Source organism: Ochotona curzoniae, unplaced genomic scaffold (assembly GCF_017591425.1).
Source record: "Ochotona curzoniae isolate NIBS_2020 unplaced genomic scaffold, NIBS_Ocur_1.0 contig_883, whole genome shotgun sequence".
Classification (NCBI taxonomy): Eukaryota; Metazoa; Chordata; class Mammalia; order Lagomorpha; family Ochotonidae; genus Ochotona; species Ochotona curzoniae.
In genome coordinates this window covers 71,374,284-71,395,423 of record NW_024466599.1, presented here as the reverse complement: position 1 = coordinate 71,395,423, position 21,140 = coordinate 71,374,284, and the positions used below count along the sequence as shown (strand labels likewise).

Below are 21,140 nucleotides of genomic sequence, written 5' to 3'. Positions count from 1 at the left end.
AAAACAAGCTCTGGGTCCCTTTAACACAGCTCCACACAGAGGACGGGCATCTGGTACCAATCGTAGGGCTTGGTCCAAGATCTGAGTCTAGTGTTTCCTTTCGACATTGGTTGTAGGATGCAACTCGTCACTGGGGTCACAGGTAGGTTCTGGGCCAGAGTCTGGGATGAATGAGACTCCCCTGATTCCTTTCCTGCACCTTAGATGCAACCTTTTCCACATCAATTTTTTCCCCTATAAAGATGAATTGGTGCCCCATGCAAGGCTGCTGGGAGGATTCAATGAGGTGCTCCATGCCAAGATTGAGCCCAGGGTCTGTACTTGGGCAAAACTCCTTGTTCAATGACTACTGAGACATAAACCATGAACTTACATTATATTAAAGCATATCACATAGGTCAAAAGATCTGACTCTCGGCAGTTACTTAGGGCCCAATCTCAGAAATGCACCAGTCTCTGATTTCTAGCCATCTATTTTATCCTGGGTTGCACAGTTACACTGGGGACTACTGTCTCATGAAAACTCTTCTGTGTTTAGTTTGTACAACAGGTCCCAAAAAGATATCCTGCACTCTTGGCTATAGATTTTCTACTCTCGATGCTGTGTGTTTAGGGCAGGCACGGTTTCCCAAAACAAAACAGAACACAAATCACACATAACCTCCACAGATTCTTTCAGGCAGACAAATGCTCTCACGTTGGAGTGAAAGTCAAGGCTTAGTAGTGGAAAAAAAAAAAAAAACCCAAGCCAAAGCCTAGGTATTCAGAATGAAGCTGCCTGTTTTCTGAAGTCCTCTAAAATATAACACATGACAAGAGGATGCAAAGTGACACTTGGCTGCATCACACTGGGAGCTGCGGGTATATAAACTCACAAAAGATGCTGCTGCTGTCTATTAGCCAAACACCAGTTGTTTTTTTCAACGACATATATGCTGTTGTCATGGGGACATGAGGACACAGCATCCCATAATTCTTTAGTCTTGGTACTCTAGGGATCAGGATGCTTTTCTTGTATGTGCGTGTGGCCACCTTGGGTATGCTATTGTCCAGCAGCTGGCATGATAGCCAAAGCATATGCATTTGTTTTAAATGTGATAAAATACATATAACACACAGTTTGGCATCGTACGCATTTCTAAACACATGGTTCTGGGGTGCTAAGTACATTGATGCTGTGTGGCTATCACTATCAACCATCTCCAGGATGCTCTGTACCACACAGAACTTAAACAAGGTATCCTGGACCCTCTGCTCTCTGCAACTGCCTGCCTCTTTCAGTCCGACGACTGTCGGTTCCTGACCAGGGTAGACGCACGTAATATCTGTCCTCTGTTGCCTGGCTCATTTTTACCAGTTTATTTCACTTCAGAATTCCTCTAGGTTGCAGCATGGGCCAGAATTTCCTTTCTTTTGATAGCTGAACAGTAAGCTGGTGAAGACACAGACCATAGCTTTTTCATGCCTTCAGCCATGGATAAGACACTTGGGGTTGCCTCCACATTTTTGCTACTGTACAGAACACTGCTACAAACATAGGTATGCAAGTAGATCTGCAATATTCTGGGTGTATACCCAGAGGCAGAATTATTGGATCACGTGGCAATCCAATGCAACATAAGCATGTCGAGCAAATTCCAAGCCACTATTCGTATTAGCTTGATGGCACAGTTATATGGAAGCAGTGCCATCAAAATCTCTCCAGGGTGGCTTTTGGTATTACAACAAGGTGTGATTCTCAGAGTTCATGTTCCTTTGAACCATAAGTCCACAGTCCAGTCCATCTGCAGGCTCCTGGGTTCTACCTGTAGGTGTCCTAAACTACAGTGCTTCTGCCCAAACTGAGAATTTGCATGTTAACTAAGTCTCATTCACACAGCCACTGTACTTGAGAGTTGGCATGATGCTGGGAAAGCAAACTTCCTACCATTTCCAACTACTCACAGGACACTGCAATCCCTGGCTGGGCTGGTTCTAGAAGGGTCTCTAAGTTGGCCATGGAGCCTTCCATCCAGTGCTGCCCCTTAAAAATCACTCTGGCGGGAGAGTGCAGTTTAGCTTCTAGTTGGAGGATTCTGAACAAAGCATGTGTATTCATGCAAAGCACATACAACAAAGGGTTGTCTGAGGTTGATGGAAAAAATCCTAGCTAGCTGCAGTGTCAGGACCCAGTGCCCATTCCTCTGGGGGTCTAAATGGAAGCAGCGGGACTCCTTTGTGGGAACAGACCAATGAAGAGAATTTAAGCAACAAGAGTGATCACTTGTGGTATCTACAGTGCTTGTATCTGGCACCTGTACTCAGCTCCTTTCTGCAGCTCATCTTTCTTTGTCTTCCTGTAGTATTTTCCTTCTTCCTCTTTACTCTTTCCTTCATTCCCTGCCAACATCTTTTTTCCTAACTCTTCCTATCTTTGCTCTTTGATGAAATGGTAGTTCTTTACAAGTTACTTGTTTTTGAAGACTGGAGCTAACAAATCGCAGGCCTGTCTAAGCTTGGTCCACAATGAAACTTGGCTTCTGCATTTTGGCATCAGGCCTGCGTTCTCATTTCGCATGGGTCCAAAGTGACAGTGAGTGCTTATGCCTCATGTGGAGCAGATGTCTCAGCAGCCAGAGTTTGGACAATTCGTTATCTGGGTAATTTCAGTGACTACAATTTTGCCACTTAATTTCTCCAGCTCCATCATTCCTCGGATACAGGCTGCTGGTTCATGGTGAAATGGCCCTTGAGAGAGAAGACCCACGTGCCAGCTGTGTCAAACCTGCTCCCAATAGGACCATAATAGGGAGGATAAAAAAATTCAGGGAATGAGTTCCCCCTCTTCATGTCACAATGAAAGCCTGTTTGGCGGAGTGTGTAGGCTGGGCCTGCTCTTTGTTAACTATAAGTTGTTCTCACAGTACAGAATTCTTTCACCAGCCTGAAAATAAATGAATCACATGCATTTTGTGGGGACTATGGGCACTGGCACAAACAGGTGTGGGAGTGTGTCTTCTGGGATGGGAGAGAACATTGATGAACACACAAAAATATGTACCTTGGAAACATGGAAGTCCAAATGCAAATGTGAAAAGCACCAACTCTCTTCCTCTTTAATCCAGCCCTTCCCAGGACCCCACGTGCATGTTTGCATGATAAAAGACACTGAGGCAGTTATATGACCATTAAAGCTTACCATTGTTGTAAGAGCGAAAATTTCCTACGAATTTTATGTATTCATAAGTTGGAAATTCCTTTGGGTTCAAGCTGCCTCTGAGAAGATGGCAATAAAACTCTAAATCGTTGTCAGCTGGGCCGTTAAAGGGAGAAGAGGAGAGAAAGGCGGATCAGCGTTATGCAGACTCTAAATAAGCAGTGGCTTAGTGAAAACGCTCAAGGGATCTGCTCCACCATAGGCAGAGTGGTTCTCTCACTATTACTAACCCTTGAATGCAGTTAACCCTCTTTGCAGCCTGGGGTTTGCTCCCAAAATATCCATAGATATTCTGCCTTCCATACTTGGATCCAATTGCATATATCGTTGTGCAAGGGGGATGCTGAGATTCATGTCTCCATTTGTTCTGGGGTGTCTGTGGTTTGGCCATGTTGGCACTGATTAATTCTGGACATTTTCAAATAAAGCTGCTCATATGGAGATACTCCCTTCAAAGAACTCTCTTGGGAGTAAAATCACAGTACAACAGGATGAATTATTCCTGGAGAAAGGACTAAGTCTTGAACAAATGCAACCCTATTTGCTATCTCATGCTACCATGCATGCTTTATGGAGTGGCACCTGCTAAAGTCAGCCATCCACCTAGGCTGCCAATGATTTTGATACAAATATCAACATTCCTTCAAGAACTGCAAGCATATGTAAATAACCCAAAGACAGCCTCGGGAGGCCAGAATCAGGATGTGTGGCCTCATTCTTCAGTTTTCTGTTGGTTACTTGGCAAATTTAGCATCTTGATGTCCTCTAACATAAGCAAACCATGCACTGATTTTTGCACCGTTCATTAGTGAAAGGCTCTCGTCACGCACACAGAGCAAGCTCTTATTCTGAAGCTTCCAAATTTTCCACATGAAAGCTAAATGTCTTCCATATTCTGAACTCCACTTTTAGCTTGAAACTTAAAATATACCTCTAAGGATCTTGGAGATGTTCTGAGTCATGAGGAAAATTATTCTTAAAATTAGTCCTCCCTTCTTAATTCATCCAAACCTTCTTTCTAATGTGACATTCTTCTCTTTGGAGCTGGTAAAGCCAGTGGAACAAAACAACTCACATTTTAAGTATTCTGGGGAGGGTGACTCCGTCAAGAGCATATGCGAAGAGAGCATTTTATACACTTCTGAGTGTTCTTGTTCCGGAAGGAAGTTTAACAAGTTCTGATCCATGACATCTGCCTGGAAAGGAAAACAAAGAACAAAGGTACACACTCCACAAAGACACCCAGCAGCATAGATGGTTCTCAGCTTTCAGGAGTTCCAATCATGGTTTTTGACAGTGGTGGGAGAGCCACACCCATCCAATAGAAGCTGTCAATTAGGCTGTCTCCTGGGTTTGCAATGTGCAATCCTCCTCTCTCATAGTGCTGGCCGGTTGCAGGAATGGCAGCTTTGTCAGTGCCAGGGCCAAAAAGATGAACATCTTTTACCCCTCAGGGCACTATGCTGCTCAGATAGGGTGCCTGGAAGGTTAGGTGCATTCAATCCATTTATGATATTCCCAGCATATGATGGGCTTAACAGGATGTAACCCCATCTCTGGTCACGAGGCATCTGAACTTGAATGGCCAGCCCTTTTGGTCCATGCACTCAACCGGGAGCAAATGGAAGACAGAAAAGAGCAATCTTTCCCTGCTTTCATTCCCTAAACAGTACATGCAGTATTACAACAAAAACAGCATTCATGCTTTCTTAGGGATAATAAGCTGTCATCTCTACAGTGATGGTTTCAAGGGTACGGAAGTGTTGTGTGGGCTTTACACAAATACCACGGCACGCTAAATTAGGGGGTTGAGCATCTTTAAATTTTGGTATCTGGAGTCTATTCCCCCATACCCCAGTACTGGGAGATGGCTGCATTTTAGAGCCTGGTAGACACATCAGAGAGGCCAAGGTATGCACAGGGACAGACAGGAAATGGATGGGGGAGTAATGACAGTCCAAAGCAACTTATTGGACACTCCAATCCAGCTGACATTCATGATAGCTCCTAGGGGCCAGCTGTTGTTGTAGATATTGGGAGATATAGAGAGCACGCAATATTCCTCTGACCACAGACTCAACCTGCTGGTGGGGTAAGGAGGGTGCTTACAGCTCAGTGGCTCACCAGAGGAAGGATTCAGGATGGCCCCAGGCTCCTCAGTGGCACCATCAGGTTTTCCCTCCCTGACACTGCCGACCATTGCCCTCGTGGCCTGTGCTGTCGGTTCCGGCCTTCGCCAAGCTCTGGTGATACTCTCGATGATATTTTAGCTCTTTCCCTCTGGGATTTGGAAGGTGACTCATGTTCACAGACGATAGAAATTTTTTCCTTAAAGATAGTTCAGTTACTTAGAAAGGATAACAAAGTTAGTCCATGGCCTTTTCCTGGAGCATGCTGTCTGAAGCTGCTTCTGCCCCGGGTAGTGGAGTGGAAGAAGGTGAGGAGGTGGGGGTGCTTGGCCTAGTTGCTGGCCTGCAGCTCTGAGGGCTATGGGGTTATCTCAGGCTGAAGAATAAAGATGCACAGGATGGAGGTAGGGGTAGGTAGGATATATGGGAGGTTGTGAGTTAATACCTGGAACAGGATCAGAACTGTGACCTTACGTGAGGGTGCTTCATAAAGTTCATAGAAAATGGGAAAAAAGATAACTTTATTAAGGTGCAAAAAATTTTGAAATTCATGTTTTGTTTCTTCATAATAAACATTTTCCATGGGGGTGGGGAGGGCAGTGTCGTGGCATAGTAGGTTAAGCCTCTGCCTATGGTGCCAGCATTCTGTCTGGGTGCTGGTTTGAGTCCCAGGTGTTTTACTTCCTATTCAGCTTCCTACTAATGTGCCTAGAAAAGCAGCAGAAGATGGTTGACCCATGCGGGAGACCTGGAAGAGGTTTCTGGCTCCTGGCCTTGGGCCAGCTCACTTCCAGCAATTGGGCCATTGCAGCCATTTCGGGAGTAAACCAGTGGATGAAAGATCACTCCCTTTCTCTCCTTCTCTTTCTGCAAATCTACGCCTTTCAAATAAAAATAAATAAACCTAAAAGGAAAAAAAAAACCCCACTTTCTATGGACTTTTTCCAAGACCCTTAGAATGCATACATTTCAAAACCTTCTTTTGCACCATAATAAAGCTATATTTTCATTTCATTCATCTTTTTGCAGTGTTTCTGCATTTGCTGGTATATTAGAATGAAGCCACTTCCACACGTTGGAGACCCATGCCGACCATGACAATTCAGAGTTGAAGCCCCAGGACTGACAGGAGAGTGGATCCCAGCTGCACCTGAGCCCTGGATGAGCTGAGCTCTACTGACTGAGAGGACAGCAATTGCAGAGACACCAGAGGAAAGGCACCCTCTGCAGTCAGTGGGTGGCAGAGTCACTGCATCAGGAAGTCCCTTATCTGTCCCAGGTGGGAGGTCCTACCTCCTAACTTCCTGAGAGGCCCTTGGTTGCTTTATGGTGGAGCTGCTGCTTTCCCGAGCTTCACCATGAACAGCTGTCCCAAAGGCCACATTGCACCCCTTCCACTTCTCCCGAGAGCCAGGGATGAGCTGAAACTACAGCAGGACATAGGAAGGCATCCTATCCTTCCTTCTTGAACCGGCAACACCAAAGTGCTATGAGCCCATGTGTGATGCACATGGCAGCTGGCTGGAAGTGAGCCTGGGGGACACCGAGTCCTGGGATGTCCCCTAGAGGCTCAGGAATCTGGGTGGGGGATCTTAGGCTGGCCACAATGAGTAGGGGCATACGTGAGAAGTCCTGGGGAATCTTCCCCTTGGGAAATCGTGGGAGTGGGCTCAGGGAAGTACAGGGGCTCTTGAGCTGGCCCGAAGAATCAGAGAGTTTAAGATTCAGAATCAAATGGATGGCCAGATAACATGGCAACAGCTTTGGCCTTGGAGGAGTGATTTAATAAAATATAACAACACAATTATACAAAAAATAGCATCTCTAGGGGCCAGTGTTGTGGCATAATGGTTAAGCTGTAATGCCAGCATCCCATGTGGGTGTTGGTTTGTATCTCAGCAACTTCTCTTCTGATTCAGTTCCCTGCTAACGGCCTAGGAAAAGCAGTGGAGGATGGCCCAAGTGGTTGGGCCCCTGCTACCCACATGGGAGACGTGGATGAAGTTGCTGGCTCTTGGCTTAAGCTGGGCTCAGCTCTGACCATTGTGGTCATCTGGGGAGTGAACTAATGGATAGATGATTTCTCTCTCTCTCTCTCCATCTTCAATTATCAAATCAACCAAGCTTTTTAATTTTTTCTAAAGAGTATCTCTGTTCACAAAATACCCAAGTATTTGTAGGATAAAATCTAAAATTGAGGCCAGTATTACCTTGACACAGGTCAAGTCTTGAGGGCCTGGACTAGTTTACAAGCAAGCTCTCTTCCAAGGTTAAGATTTCGCAAGCCAAACACTGCCCTTACCATGGGACCAGGTACAGTTCCTGCTCATGCCCAAGTCCAGGGTTCTGCTCTCACTCTTCTGTGAGTGGTAGGGTTCACCCCGCCCTCTTAGTACTCTACCACCCGTCCCATGATGGCTCTTGTGTGGTGTGGGATGTTCTTCCCTAGGCCGAGTACACAGGACAGATTAACGTCTGTTGGCCTGATACATCCAGTGATGGCTCTTTGTGTTTGGACATCCCTGCTACCCAAGAGGTGATTATAACAGTACTCCGAGACCTGGATGGAATTCCAGACCTGGATGGAATTGCAGGTGTCATGGCTTTAGTTTGGCCCAGCCTTGACTGTTGCCATATGGGGAGTGAGCCAGTGTGTGAAAGGCATCTCTTTCTTTTTCTCTCTCCCTCTCCTTATCTACATCTCAAATAAAATCTTTGAAAACAAAAACAAAACCCTAGCAGAGGTATAGTGTCCAGATCATGGAAAGAAGGCTTAACCTTAATTACAAGAAAAGAAGAAGTCCAGAAAATTTAATAGGAAAATGTTAAAATATCCAAATAGGCACTTAAGTCCAAATAGCCCATCAACATATAAAACGTCAATCTCCTTCTCACTGGTAGAAAAACCAAGCCAAGCTCCATGAGATACACCAGACTGACCAACATGAAGAAGTCTGACAGCAAACACCCAGCTCTGAGACACAGAGCGCCTGGATCTCTCTGGACTGGCACACCTGCTTAGAAGCCGTCTGGCTTTACTGCCAAGGGAGGAGGGCACCAATCTGTCCTGCCTCCCAGCTGGTCTACACCTGGGCACATGTCCAAGGGATGCCTGCAAGTGCTACTGGGGCCACACAATGCAGTGTTCACAGCAGCGCCTTCCAAGAGTCTGAAGACAGAAGGGAGGCAGGACTCACTGCGCATTCCTGCAGAATGTGTCGAGAATTCTCTGCGGTGTCATGAACGCGAGCCAGCAACAGTACCCCAAGCAGTGTTGGCTGGATGAAGCTCACAAGACTGAGCAAAAGAGAAGTCACAAGGATCTATTTCTGGAGCTGGTATTGTGGCCCATCAGGTTAATCTCCTGCTTGCAAGGCTGGCATCCCATATGGACACTGGTTCAAGTCCCATCTGCTTTACTTCCCATCCAGCCCCTTGCTGACGTGCCTACACGCTTCTGTTTCCTGACCTGTGTTCAGGGTCATGACCTAACTCATGGGGTCAGTGAAGGCTAGGACAGCAAACTTGGTCTGACCTCACTCTGTGCTGGAGTTGCACAGGCAATTTGCATATTAACATAGGTAAGGGACCCTGATGTGTCTGGTATGTGGCAGGTGCTCAGCATGTGTTCACTGATGATGGCTGAGTGGGTGAATTCTTGACAACATCACAAGCCCCTAAGGATGACCATGCCCTGAGGGCGGAGAGGCCCCATCAGTTGCAATAGGCCTAGAGCACTTCCCGGGTAACAGGCACGTATGAATCCTGGCAAATGGAGTACAGAGCTGAGCACCAGAAGTCCTCAGCCTCAGAGAGGCACCAGCACAGGGCAGTGACTGGTGTGGGCACTGCAGAGCTGCACCTACAGGCTCTGCTGTGTTGCTCACTGGTGGGACTTGACAAGACATGAAAGTCACAGGCTCCTCTGCCCATCAGCTCGCCGTGGATTTGATCAGGCCTCAGATGCACTTGCAACCGACAACAGGAGGGCAGGGAGGGGTGGGGATTCATGTGCAGACTTGTAGTAAGCAGTCACGTATGTCTAGCATTGACAAGTGGTGGCTGGGAGTCATTTCTAGCCCTCCTGGAGTTTAGAAGGGAGTTAAAGTGGTCCTGAGGTGTTCTCTGCCACGGGCAGTACCAGGGTCATCAGATGATTACAAGGACAAATCCTGTTGACCCCAGAGATGGCTCTGGGCTGCTATCTCTCTCTCCCAGGTCATTAGGCAGGCTGTGTTTGGTCCTTTTCCACCAGTGCCTGGAACTGCCCAGGCCTTTGCATTCTGTACAAAACCCAAGCCCCCTCCAAAGGAGCGCCCATCTCCTCTTTCCCTGGCCATCTTCAGATGACAGGAACCCTTCTGGATTTGTCACTGTCATCCCAGGATGAGGAAAAGCAAGGTACAGCTGGGCACACAGACTTCTCCAAGCTGAGGAGGAGTCTCTTCCAACAACTGTCAGGGGGACAGAGCAACCCCTTTGTGGTAGCCTGACACACCCTGGCTTCAGGGAATGGGCTGGGACACAAAGGTGACATAGATGAGGGAGAGGGTGGTATGACAGGAAGACGGTTACCCCACAAACATGCTTCTCAGTGCCGGCACATGGTGACTGCCCTGGGAGAACGTATTTGGTGGCTTGAATCAGAAATGATCCTAAATGTGGAGGAGGCTTTGCAGAATAGTGTTACTCTCAGGACAATGGGGGAGTCCTGAGCTCTTAAAAGAGCTGGCTCGCATTCCATAGCAGGTGGAAGGTGTCCATGGAGCAAGGCCACACTACTTTTGGGGCAAGTGAAGCTAATGTGAAGGATTCACAATCTTCCAGCATCATTCTGACCCAAGACTTTCTAGGTATAAGCTCAGGGAAAGTTGTGACCGTCTTGATTATATAAATTTGCCACCCATGTGCTGGGGTATGGAGTAGTGGGGTAGGAGTTGGCTGTGCTTATAGGAAGGAGAGACAACAGAGGATGTTTTATCCCAACCAGTCACACCCGATGCTGATGGAGGAACTGCCATCAAGGCCAGGTTCTGGAGGAACAAATAGTGGATGTGGCAGGAAATGGAAGGCTAACCCAAAAGAGACCTTCAGAGAGGGACACCCGACTGGCCAGACATGGATCTAAGAGTCCTTTCATCCCAAGTGAGGAGGTCAGCAAGGTGTGTACAGAGAACAGGGAGAGGAGGACACAGAAGAGCAAGGCATGGGGAGAGAGGGGATGGAGAGGACATCACACAGGAGCTGGGGAACATGCTGCTTCACCCATCTCCAGCCTCCACTGCCCACCCCTGCCCGCAGAGTGGACCTCTACTCTGTGCTATCCAAGGCCATCTAAGACAATGCCCTCCCAGGGGGATTCATCCCCAGCATCCCACCTGCTACTGACCTCACCACCACTAAGCATTACTACCTGTGTGCAACCGCAGACATCTCCCAGTGAGCCCCAGAACACATCCTTGCCCAAGCCAGCTGCTGACCATCGCTCCGAAGGCCCTCAGCTGACCTGGGAGGCCCATCCGTCTCTTGGTTCCATGGCCTGTACTGTGACTTCTGAAGAGCAATGCAACTCTGGATGCATCAGGATCCCTGCTCTAGGTCCTGCCTGGCTGAGATTATGGTACCTTGCCTTCTCCAAAAAAAGCATGCTAGCATCTGCCCTTCATCTTTGCCCCTGGCGTCTTGACCTTGGCCTGGTCTCGCCTGCCAGGAATCAGGAACACCTACCCTGCCCCTTCTCACATACAGCCCCTGATAGCTGCACCATGTGCAATCTGAGACCCGAATGATTCTCCTGGAGAAGATGCTAATGCTTCCAGGTAAATGTCACGACAACAGAGACTCACCGGCAAATGCCCGAGGAGAGGCGTGATACTGTCGGAGACATAGATGATGCTGCCGTCTGTCGTCACTGCAATAATGAAGCCATCCAATGCCTGTGGCAAATGCAACATTGCAAGCATCTGATCACTCCTTTTGTAAAGACAAGAACATCCCAAGGTAGAGGACCCTGCTTGATGACACTGACTTTCTTTGCTAAACCTCAGAGTGTTTCCATAGAATTTTTCTGCCATCTGTGTGGAACTATTTCTCACATGGAATACCTCTAGCCCAGGAGGAAATCAGCTGCAAAAACACTACAGGCTTGTGGCTGGCATGGTTGTGTAGCAAGCTAATCTCCTGCCTGCATGCTGGCATCCAGTTGGGCTTTGGTTGCTCTACTCCTGATCCAGCTCTCTTTTTATGGCCTGGAAAATCAACAGAAGATGGCCTAAGTTTTTGAGCCCCTGAGCCCTTGTGGGAGACTCAGAAGAAGCTCCTGGCTCCTATCTTTGGATCAGTTCAGCTTTGGCTGTTGCCACCATTTGGGGAGTGAACTAGCAGATGGAAGACCTCTCTCTCTCTATGTTTTCTTCTTCTAAAAAAATCTGCCTTTCAAATAAAAATAAAACAAATCTTAAAAAAAGAAAACTGCTACAGTCTCTGTAAAATAAAAATGTGGCTGGTGGGTATCATCAAACAAAACTGAGCTAGGGAATTTGCCTAAGATGGCTGAGTAATAAGCATGCTACTGGACTAAACCAAAAATACCGCCCTTCCAATAAGCAGTGGCGCTTCAAAGTTCCCACACCCTGTCCCAGCTCTCACGTTGGGCTTAGCAATAAAAGTCTTCATAAGGATGAGAGACTTGGATAATGCCAAGTAAATATAGAAGAGTGCCAATCGGCCAGTGTGAACCTCTGCCTACACTCCGCCATAGCAGAAGTGCCTACTGGGTCACATCGCTTGGGAACCACGTGCACATCCATATTCAAGGCTGAGTGGCCACGGGGCATGTGGAACTCATCTGGATCCATAAGCATCTCAGAAGGTCTGAAAAACGCATGGCAGCTCTTGCGTGCCTGCCACAGCAGGAGCTCATCAAGTGGGAGGCTGAAGGTGAGTGAGGCTTTCTCACAAAGAACATCCTTGTGTTCTCCCCTTCTATGTCTTTTCAAGTTCAGACTTATTTTCATGTGGGTAGCACTTTCCTACCATCTATCTGAACGTTGATCATTACAACTCCAACACAATCCGTAGTGGCCTTGCACCTAGCCACACCCTCCTAAGCTATGTCGAAGATGGACTCCCAATGAAACTGTTAAATATAACTTGGCAATAGGATGTTGAACTCTGCCACTGTCCATGCCCACAATGATGGACACATGACTGTTTACGAAGAACTATACTATTGTAATAATACAGGGGAACTCAGTGGAGGGGGTGATTTGGAGAGGGGATAAGGGAAATCCCAGGGCCTATGGAACTGTATCATAAAATGATAATAATAAAAAAATGAAAAAAGGGAAAGAATAAGACAACACACACACACAAACAAAAAAAGAGAGAGAGAGAAAGAGAGAAAAAAAAGGGAAAAAGAAATTGGAGCTGGAAAAAAACCCAAAAAGACCAAATGCTTTCTAATACTTTGAACATCACTGGGGGGCTGTGGGGAGAAATGTTGGAGCCCGAGGCTCTTCAAAAAAGCTTCATACTGTAATGCAATGTGCTTTTTAAACTACTTTTCCACAAGAATTACAAGATAAATTGATTTATATAAAGCAGCAGAATGACGCATTAATTCGACATTCCACTTCGCAAGCTGCTTTAAATTTAACAGACTTAACATGCATTGCTTCTGCAGAAGGTTCTGTATTTTCTTTAAATATAGTTCACATGCAGATTTAAGTATCTTTCACTCTATGCAAATGTTCATTAATGCATTTATATTTCATAATATTTGGACATCTTCTTTCTGGCATTTTCTTATTCCAGAACTTTCTGTTTTCTGCAGTTAATCTATGTAAATGGAAGTTTACATAAGTCTTATATAGGCACAGAGATAAGCTATAGAAAGATTCTGCCCAAATTCTGCCAGGGACGAATCACGTGACACAATCAACACACACACACATTCCTTTTGCTGAAATCATCAGTCCCCGGCCTCCCTTTTGTTGGTTGAGAATGTGGTCAACACTATGTCTGGGGCATTCTCTGCCCTGGCATTGCTATATGTACATACTGCTGGGCTTTTCCCCAGGTTGGAAGGTCCGAGCACTTGCCCTGTGGTCTTGTACAGACTTATCGACTCTGTGCTCAGAGTTCACCCACAGCGACAGCTGTGTGGCCGAGGAAGGCCACGGACTCTGAGCGGGTTTTCTCAGATGCAGCTTGCAGACGAATGGGAGCAAGCAAAGTGAACACCTTATTTAGCACAGCAACACAGCAAAGCTGGGTGGGGAAGACACGGGGTCACTATGCTGGACACATGCCATGTTGATGTAACAGGAACTCAAGTCTAAAGCCTAACTTGAAGGGAGACTTTATCTCCCAAATGTGTTTTTACTAAGGAGGACAGAACATAGCCAGTGCATTCAAAAGAGGTGGATCTCTAGGCTAAATGGCAGCACCAGCTGGCAATGACCTTCCTTCTCTCTACCTGACCCTAACCTTGCCCCTTGCTGGCCACCAGGAGAGACTCAACTCACAGTCACCATGGTTAGGGCATATCACCACATTCCGTTTAGGGGTTCTTGAATATGTGCACCAATTCCAGAGCCAAGAAGCAAGCAAAGGGAGGCACAATCTCTCTGGGGGTGAGGTTGGGGGTGATTTGTTTTAAGACCTGTCTCGAGGGTCAAGGGCAGTTATTCCTCTAAAGCACAGGATCATACCAGGACCAAGCAGCTAACATTTTCATTTGCGACCAATGAAGCTCATTTGAAAGTGCTTTTCACCTCCAACATCAGCTGGGTGAATTCTTCATTACTGAGGAATGAAGGTTTCCAGTCTTGCTGAATGTCACAGATTTCCGTTTGGGCTGAGACTTCTGAAAACAAAAACATAACAGATAATTTCAATATTCATTCATGACCAGAAATTGAAATTATGAAATGAAGCGCATTTCATGATCATGTAATTTTGTATGAATCTTTGCATAGTTTGCATAAAAAGTCAGTATGAGGGTGCTTTAAAAAGTTAGTGGAAAAGGAAATTAAAAGATAAGTTTATTTTATTGTAAAAATTTGAACTTCGGACCTGGCATGGTAGACTAGTGGCCTTGATCATGCCAGGATCCCATATGGGCCCCAATTCTAATCCTGGAGGTCCCACTTCCCATCCAGCTCCCTGCTTGTGGCCTGGGAAAGCAGTCGAGGATGGTCCAAAGCCTTGGGACCCTGTCCCCATAACGGAGACTTGGAGGAGGCTCCTGGCTTCAGATCAGCTCAGCTCCAGCCGTTGCGGCCGCTTTGGGAGTGAATCAATGGATGGAAGATTTTCCTCTCTGTCTCTCCTCCTCTCTCTCTATATATTTGACTTTGCAATAAAAAGAAATAAATCTTAAAAAAATTTGAACTTCATGCATTATTAGGCTTTTCCTTAATATACATTTTCCACACTTTCTTTTTCAAAAATTAACTGGCTGGTTCCATCTTTTTAAAAATTTAGTTTTTTGCTTTCATTATTTTTTTAAAAGATTTATTTATTTTTATTTGAAAGACAGATTTTATTTTTCCTTTTTACACAGAGAGACAGAGAAAAGGGTCTTTACTTTGCTGGTTCAATCCCAAATGGCTGCAATGATCAGAGATGGGTGGTATGAAGCCAGGACCCAGGAGCTTCTTCTGGGTCTGCCACATTGATGCAGTGACCCAAGGACTTGAGCCATCCTTTGCTGCCTTCTAAGGCCATAACCAGGGAGCTGGGTCAGAAGTAGAATAGCTGAGGCCTGAACCAGCAGCGATATGAACTTCTGACACCATATTTATTGGCTTAACCCACTCCACCACATGCCAGCCCCTCCCACAGATCTCTAAAACACTTTTTGTATGAGGGGGGAAATTCTGATTTCTAAGCCTAGAAACCTTGATGCAATGCCCTTACATTCTTTTTTTTTTAAAAACTTATTTCATCTTCCAAGATAACATATTTTTTGGTTCATAGTATAAACAAAGGCTTAGTGCTTTACTAAAGAAAAGATTTCAGCAAGTGAAAAAGGAAAAAGATCATGGTTCAGCAGGAATATCGGCCAGGTCTATAAATAACAATTAAATGAAAAGGCTTACGTTTCAGACTCAGTAAATTCCCAAATAGGCAGTTTATTAAATCTGTAGAAGTATATTCTTCTTAATCATCTGTTACACTTTTGATGCAAGCCCTCACATCTGTTTATTGAGGTTTTGTGGGGAGGGGAATATCCCATCTTCAGCCTGGGCACAGTGCCTGCCCCCTGCAGGTGGCACCATGCTCTTGAGTTTTCTCATGAAAAGCATCAGGACCAGTTGCCACCCATCAAGGTGACACAAACAGAAGATGGGATGGCGGGTCAAGCAGTTGCTGCTGCCCTTTGCTCCTCCTTAAGCTGCTTTTTTATAGCAGGGGAAAAGTACAATACTTCAAAGATCTGGAAGTTTTTAAATTCCCAAAGCATTTTGCAGTCAGTGATGCACATTGTCACACAGAATACACCATATTTTCACAGCATCTGTAACACCAAAATATGACATGCTAAACCAAGGCAGAGCACTTAGCTGTGCTCAAGGCCAGAACTGAAGCTTCTTAAAAACTTTTCTGGGTTAGTCTGTGGTTTAATTGTTTCATGTAACCTGCATTGAGGAGCTATTCACAGATGCAAATTCAGAGGCGGAGAGAGAGACAGAGATTCATCTCAGCTGTGAGTTCACTGCCCATTGCCTGTAACAACCAGAACTAGGTCAGGCCGTGGCTGGGAGCTGGCAACTCAATCCGGGTCTCCTACATGAGTGGCAGGAACCGAAATACATGACCCCTGTCCTCCAGGATCTACCTTAGCAGGAACTTGGGGTCAAGAGCTGGAGCTGCATATTGAGAGCTCTGATACTTCAGCAGGGGACATTGGTGTCATAATCCTTTTTTTTTCTCTCAAGATTTATTTACTTTTTTTTTAAGATTTATTTACTTTTTATTTGAAAAGCATATTTTACAGAGAGAGAAGACAAGATAGGAAGAGATATATCTTCCATCCACTGGTTCACTCCCCAGTGGCCACGGTAGCTGGAGCTGGGCCAATCCTAATCCAGGAGCCAGGAGCTTCTTCCGAGTCTCCCACACTAGTGCAGGGACCCAAGGCTTTGGGCCATTCTCTACTTTCCCAGGCCATTAGCAGGGATTGGAGGGAAAGTGTCCCCACTTGTGATCAACTGCCTAGGTTGCACTGTACCAAGGCAAGTGTTACACTGCTGGGAGAAGAGCAGCTAATAGCTGGGTCTGGTTAATGCCAAATCTATGTTAATTATACCACTATGTCTGCACAGTCACCTAGCCTATTCTATTTTTTTTTTCTACTAAAGATTTGTGGGAGGGTGCCAGGTTTGAGAGCTTTGGCGGCAAGGGTGTTTAGCGGGGCCTAGGTCACCTGGCTTGGGTCCTTTTTATTTTCTGTTTTATACAATTAAAAAAATTTATTTTTGATGATGATTACATGGTTGACCAAGGTGAGAATGACTGAGGGTTATGGAAAAATAGGTGAAATCATTGTTTCTAAATTTTCTATTTCTTCTTATCTCTTGGGGAAGGGGAGAAATAAAGGGGGAAGCCACATCCAGCCTTCCAAAGGTCCCAGTACCCACCACCCAATATCAATCCAGGTCCCCATGTAGTGCATGTTCTGAGGGTTCTGACCAAGTGGTTTGGATAGTTCTGAAATGCTGTCAATTTCACCAATCCAAGGGTGAGGCAGCCCTCCAAATGTCCATTAGCTGACACAGTCAACCTCAAGTCTCCATTCACCTAGATTTTTCAGTCATCGTCTGCTGGGGTAGTTGTCCAATTTGCTTTGTTCTCTTTCCTCTGCTATGGTACCAAATGGGCTGCCTTATTCTCCATGTGCATCAGGGTCTGCATCTGCTGCTTTGCCTTTTTCACTCACAGGCATGTCCAAGGACCAGGGCCAGGTGACCTGAGCCCTGACAGATCTCCTACCCCCAGGGCTCATGGACCTGGTACCCACTCGTTGGAGGGCCCCAGAACCCAGGTCAGGCAACCTGAGTTCTGCTGGATCCCTGGCCCCTGGGGTTCATGAGTGGCCTAGGTCCTTAGGTCCACCTGCATGGTGGATACCAGGTCCATGAGTCATGGGGGGCAGGGTACCTGGCAGGGCCTGGGTTGCTTGGCCTGGTGGGGGGGTTGGCCTGCCTGCATGGTGGGTGCCATGTAAGTGAGCCCCAGGGTTCAGGGGGGTCCACCAGGACTTGGTTTGGGTGGTGTGGGGGTACGGCAAAGCTCATTGACTGCCCAGTGGCATGCTTGTGGGGGTTGTGGTATGCCAGGCAAAGGATCTGGGGATGGCACAGGTGGGGCATGCAGGGACATGAGGGCTCATGTCCAGGATTGGTGGTCTGAGCGTAGAATGCATGTGTCAGAACTGGGCCTCCTCAGTGGAAAATTGGATCAGTGGATGGTTGGCCCAGATGCACATGGAAGATATAGTAATTCATTGGGGCCTGTAGAGGAATCTGGTACCATAGCAGGGGATGGAGGGCAGAACAAATTTTACAACTACCTCAACCCAGTAATGACAGAAAATATCTGGGTGAATGGAGACTCTAAAGTGGACTATGTCAGTCAATGAACCCTGGAAGGATTTCCTCATCTTTGGATTTGTGAGATTGACAGCATTTCAGAACTATCAAAACCACTTGGGCAGAACTCTCGGAGCATATGCCACCCTGGGGACCCTAGGTTGATATTGGGATGGCCATTCCCTATCCCTGGGTACTGGGTGGTTGGGAGGCTGGGCGTGGTTTTCCCCCTTATCTTCCTTCTTCTCCTAAATACAGAAAGAAGAAATAGAAAATTTGGAAACAACGGTCTCATCCACTTTCCCCTAACCCTTGATGCTTCACATCCCGATCAACTATGTAAACATCATCAAAAATAAAAATTGAGAAGAAAGTGGAGCAGCAGGCACGGGCACCAGAGATGGTATTCATATGAGATGTCAGCACTGTAGGCAGAGGTTTAGCCTGTTAAACCACTGTACTGGTCCCAGTGACTGTTTGAGCAAAGAAGATGTGAAGAGCTGAGTGACAGGTGTGACTCTGCCAGCTTTTACTCATTGTGTCACCAGTGTTACCAGTCATGCTTGGCTTACTGGGAAAGTCTCTTCCTTCGAGAATTACAAAGTACCTTTTGCTCCTATTGAGCCACAGAACTGGATTGGACCCTTGGTAATGGAACACAGGAAGAAAACCAGAGGAAACTGTGTTAAGCAGTTAAGAGCACCCATGAGGACTGCTCATGAGGGCCAGCAGGGGGCTGGCTCATTTCCACGAATGCCCACACAGATGGATGAAGCCAGGTGGAAGCTGAAACTGGGTCTTCCATGCAGGTGCCAGGGCCCGAATTACTTGAATCATCATTTGCTGCCTTCTAGGGTGCAATATTAGCAGCAAGCTGGAATCAGGAGCAAGGCCAAGACTCAAACCCAGGCACATCCATGATGGGAGACAGGCACCTCACCTAGAGGCTTAACCACCACATCAAACACCCACCCCAAAGCCAGAGTTCTTAACCTTGGCTGCACAGTGGAATCACCTGGGGAGACTAAAAAAAGTTGATGCTTGGGCCTTACCCAGCAATCTACCAGCAAAGGCTTGGAATGCCCACAACAAAGAGCTTTGGCTTGCCCACTGCTGTGCTATAAATGCTCTGACCATGGCTGATTTCAGGCTGCCAATTCCATGCTTGCAAATTTCACAATCCTTCCTTACAAATGAGTATGAGCTGATGCCAGCACACTGCTGGGGCCCATCCCCAGAAATATTGATGAATTGATGGTAGGATGTTACCTGGTTATACCTAAAGTTTTAGAGTCTGACAGGCAGCCCAAGTGGAGACCCAATAGCCAGCTCTCCACAGTGCAGCTGTGACATGAACATCTAGAAGAGATGCATAAATCAAGGCAGTGCAACGTTAAAGCCTTGGACCCTGATGGCTGCTGGGTTTAGATTTTGCATCTCAATTGGGACCCTGACTTTATCCTTGTGTGCCTTGGGACTCTTCGGGGCTGTGGGAAAGCTTGGAGACCTAGAACCAAGCTGGCTTCATTGTGAGCATTAATACCTTCCACCCAATGACAGAGACCTGAGGAGTCCATGTCCATATGGATTACATAACTAAAGGAAAGGGACCGTGTTTGCTTTTTTTTTTTTCCACTTTAAATCAATTTTGGTGCAAGCACTCCCATCCGGCATAAAGAAGGCCATGGAGCTCCTGCTTATTTTTGAACATGGCATTGGAGAGCTGTGTGAGATTCCACAGTGGTCCTGGTAACCCTGGAGAATGTGGAGACAGAGAGGCACTGCTGGGGTTAAGAGGTTGCATTTCAGCTGGCCCATCCCTCCCAGAGCCCAGATTTGACAATTCTGTAATTCCACAGTGGACAGAACCCAGCATAAATGTCACACTGATGAACTTGATCCCAGCTGTCCTATTTAACAGCTGTCCTGCTTCTCGGTGGCACTGACCTAGTTTGAGTAATTTGCACAAAATATCTTGGCAATCAAACCAACCTGCTATTTCACATGACTGGATCATTATTTGGGGGGAAATCTAGCCCTTCTGATTAAATTATTGGGGTACTAGAATGCTGTAGCACTTTATGCCAGTCCTGGTGGATTAGGCTTCCCTGACTGAACACAAACAATGAGCATGTCCTTTCCTCTCCCTCAGGGGAAAAGGGAGGAAAAGTTAAATACAAGTTATTGTGGTGCAAAAAAAAAAAAAATTGAAATCCAAGCACTTTTTAAATGCTATGAATACTCTTATTATTACTGTCACATTTGGATAGGTTCATATAATTACTAAAGGAATACTAAGATAACAAATATAATGCAACTTTCCCATGCCCCTGCTGTGCCCTCTGCCATGAAAGAATCTCATTTAGGAAGAGAAGCAGCACTGTAAGCACTGAAGAACTAATTATTACCTCAGTAGTTCTGATGTCTCTGACTTGATCGAGTTTGGTGTCATGGTTAAGCAAAAAGAATCCTGCTCTTCCTGCTGGCTAACAGCTCTTGAACCCTTTTAACTCTGGAAGAACTTTTTTGGGCACCATTTTAGGCATGCCACAAGATAGGTATGATCAATGCCAAGAAGGAGGGAAGGAAGAGATGATTTGAGATAGACCTATGTACAAGGATGAATGTCAATGGTAAAGGAATGTATTGCTAATGGAATACTATACACCTGTTAAGATGAACTAGTTATCACACTGGAACATCACAGATGAACTCACAGACATCATGCACAAACTGTGTGAAGCCATCTGAAATAAAGTCCCACCAGGCACACTCCACATGGTATTGGACTTCAGCATAGAGGTGGCCTTTAGGGAATGCAGAGGATTAAAGGCTTCTGTTGGAAAAGTTTCTATTTTCCAGCCTGGGCCTGGTTCCCCAGCTGTGTTTGCTTCATGATAACTAATTCAATGACATAGTTCTACTTTGTTTATTTCCTTTAGCATGTTATACTTCCATATAGTATTGGAGTAAATGTGGATCATTGGTTTAACTGGATGACTTTGACTCTCCACCTCATGCCATACATAAAAGCATACTCAGGGTGGAATGAATAAGCCTATGACTGTAATATACATTTAAAATGGTTTCTAAAAATTACAAAATAAGTAGAGAGGGAGGGAGGGAGGAAGGAAGAGGGAGAAAGAGGAGAGAAAGGGAGAGGAGGAGGAGGAGGAAAGAAAGCAATTATTCTTACAATCACATTGGGGCTGGTGT

General features: G+C 46.1%; 1 protein-coding gene across 1 annotated transcript in view; it reads right to left on the bottom strand.

Moving 5' to 3' along the window:
* NPAS2 (neuronal PAS domain protein 2) overlaps positions 1-21,140 on the bottom strand; it is a 150,840-nt gene that overhangs the window by 40,693 nt on the left and 89,007 nt on the right. Inside the window, exons 4-7 of the mRNA XM_040993811.1 lie at positions 14,103-14,194; positions 11,172-11,261; positions 4,272-4,392; positions 3,179-3,292 (exon numbers count right to left, since the gene is read on the bottom strand). Of these exons, the coding sequence (XP_040849745.1) occupies positions 3,179-3,292; positions 4,272-4,392; positions 11,172-11,261; positions 14,103-14,194 (417 nt within the window). The remainder of the gene's footprint in view (positions 1-3,178; positions 3,293-4,271; positions 4,393-11,171; positions 11,262-14,102; positions 14,195-21,140) is intronic.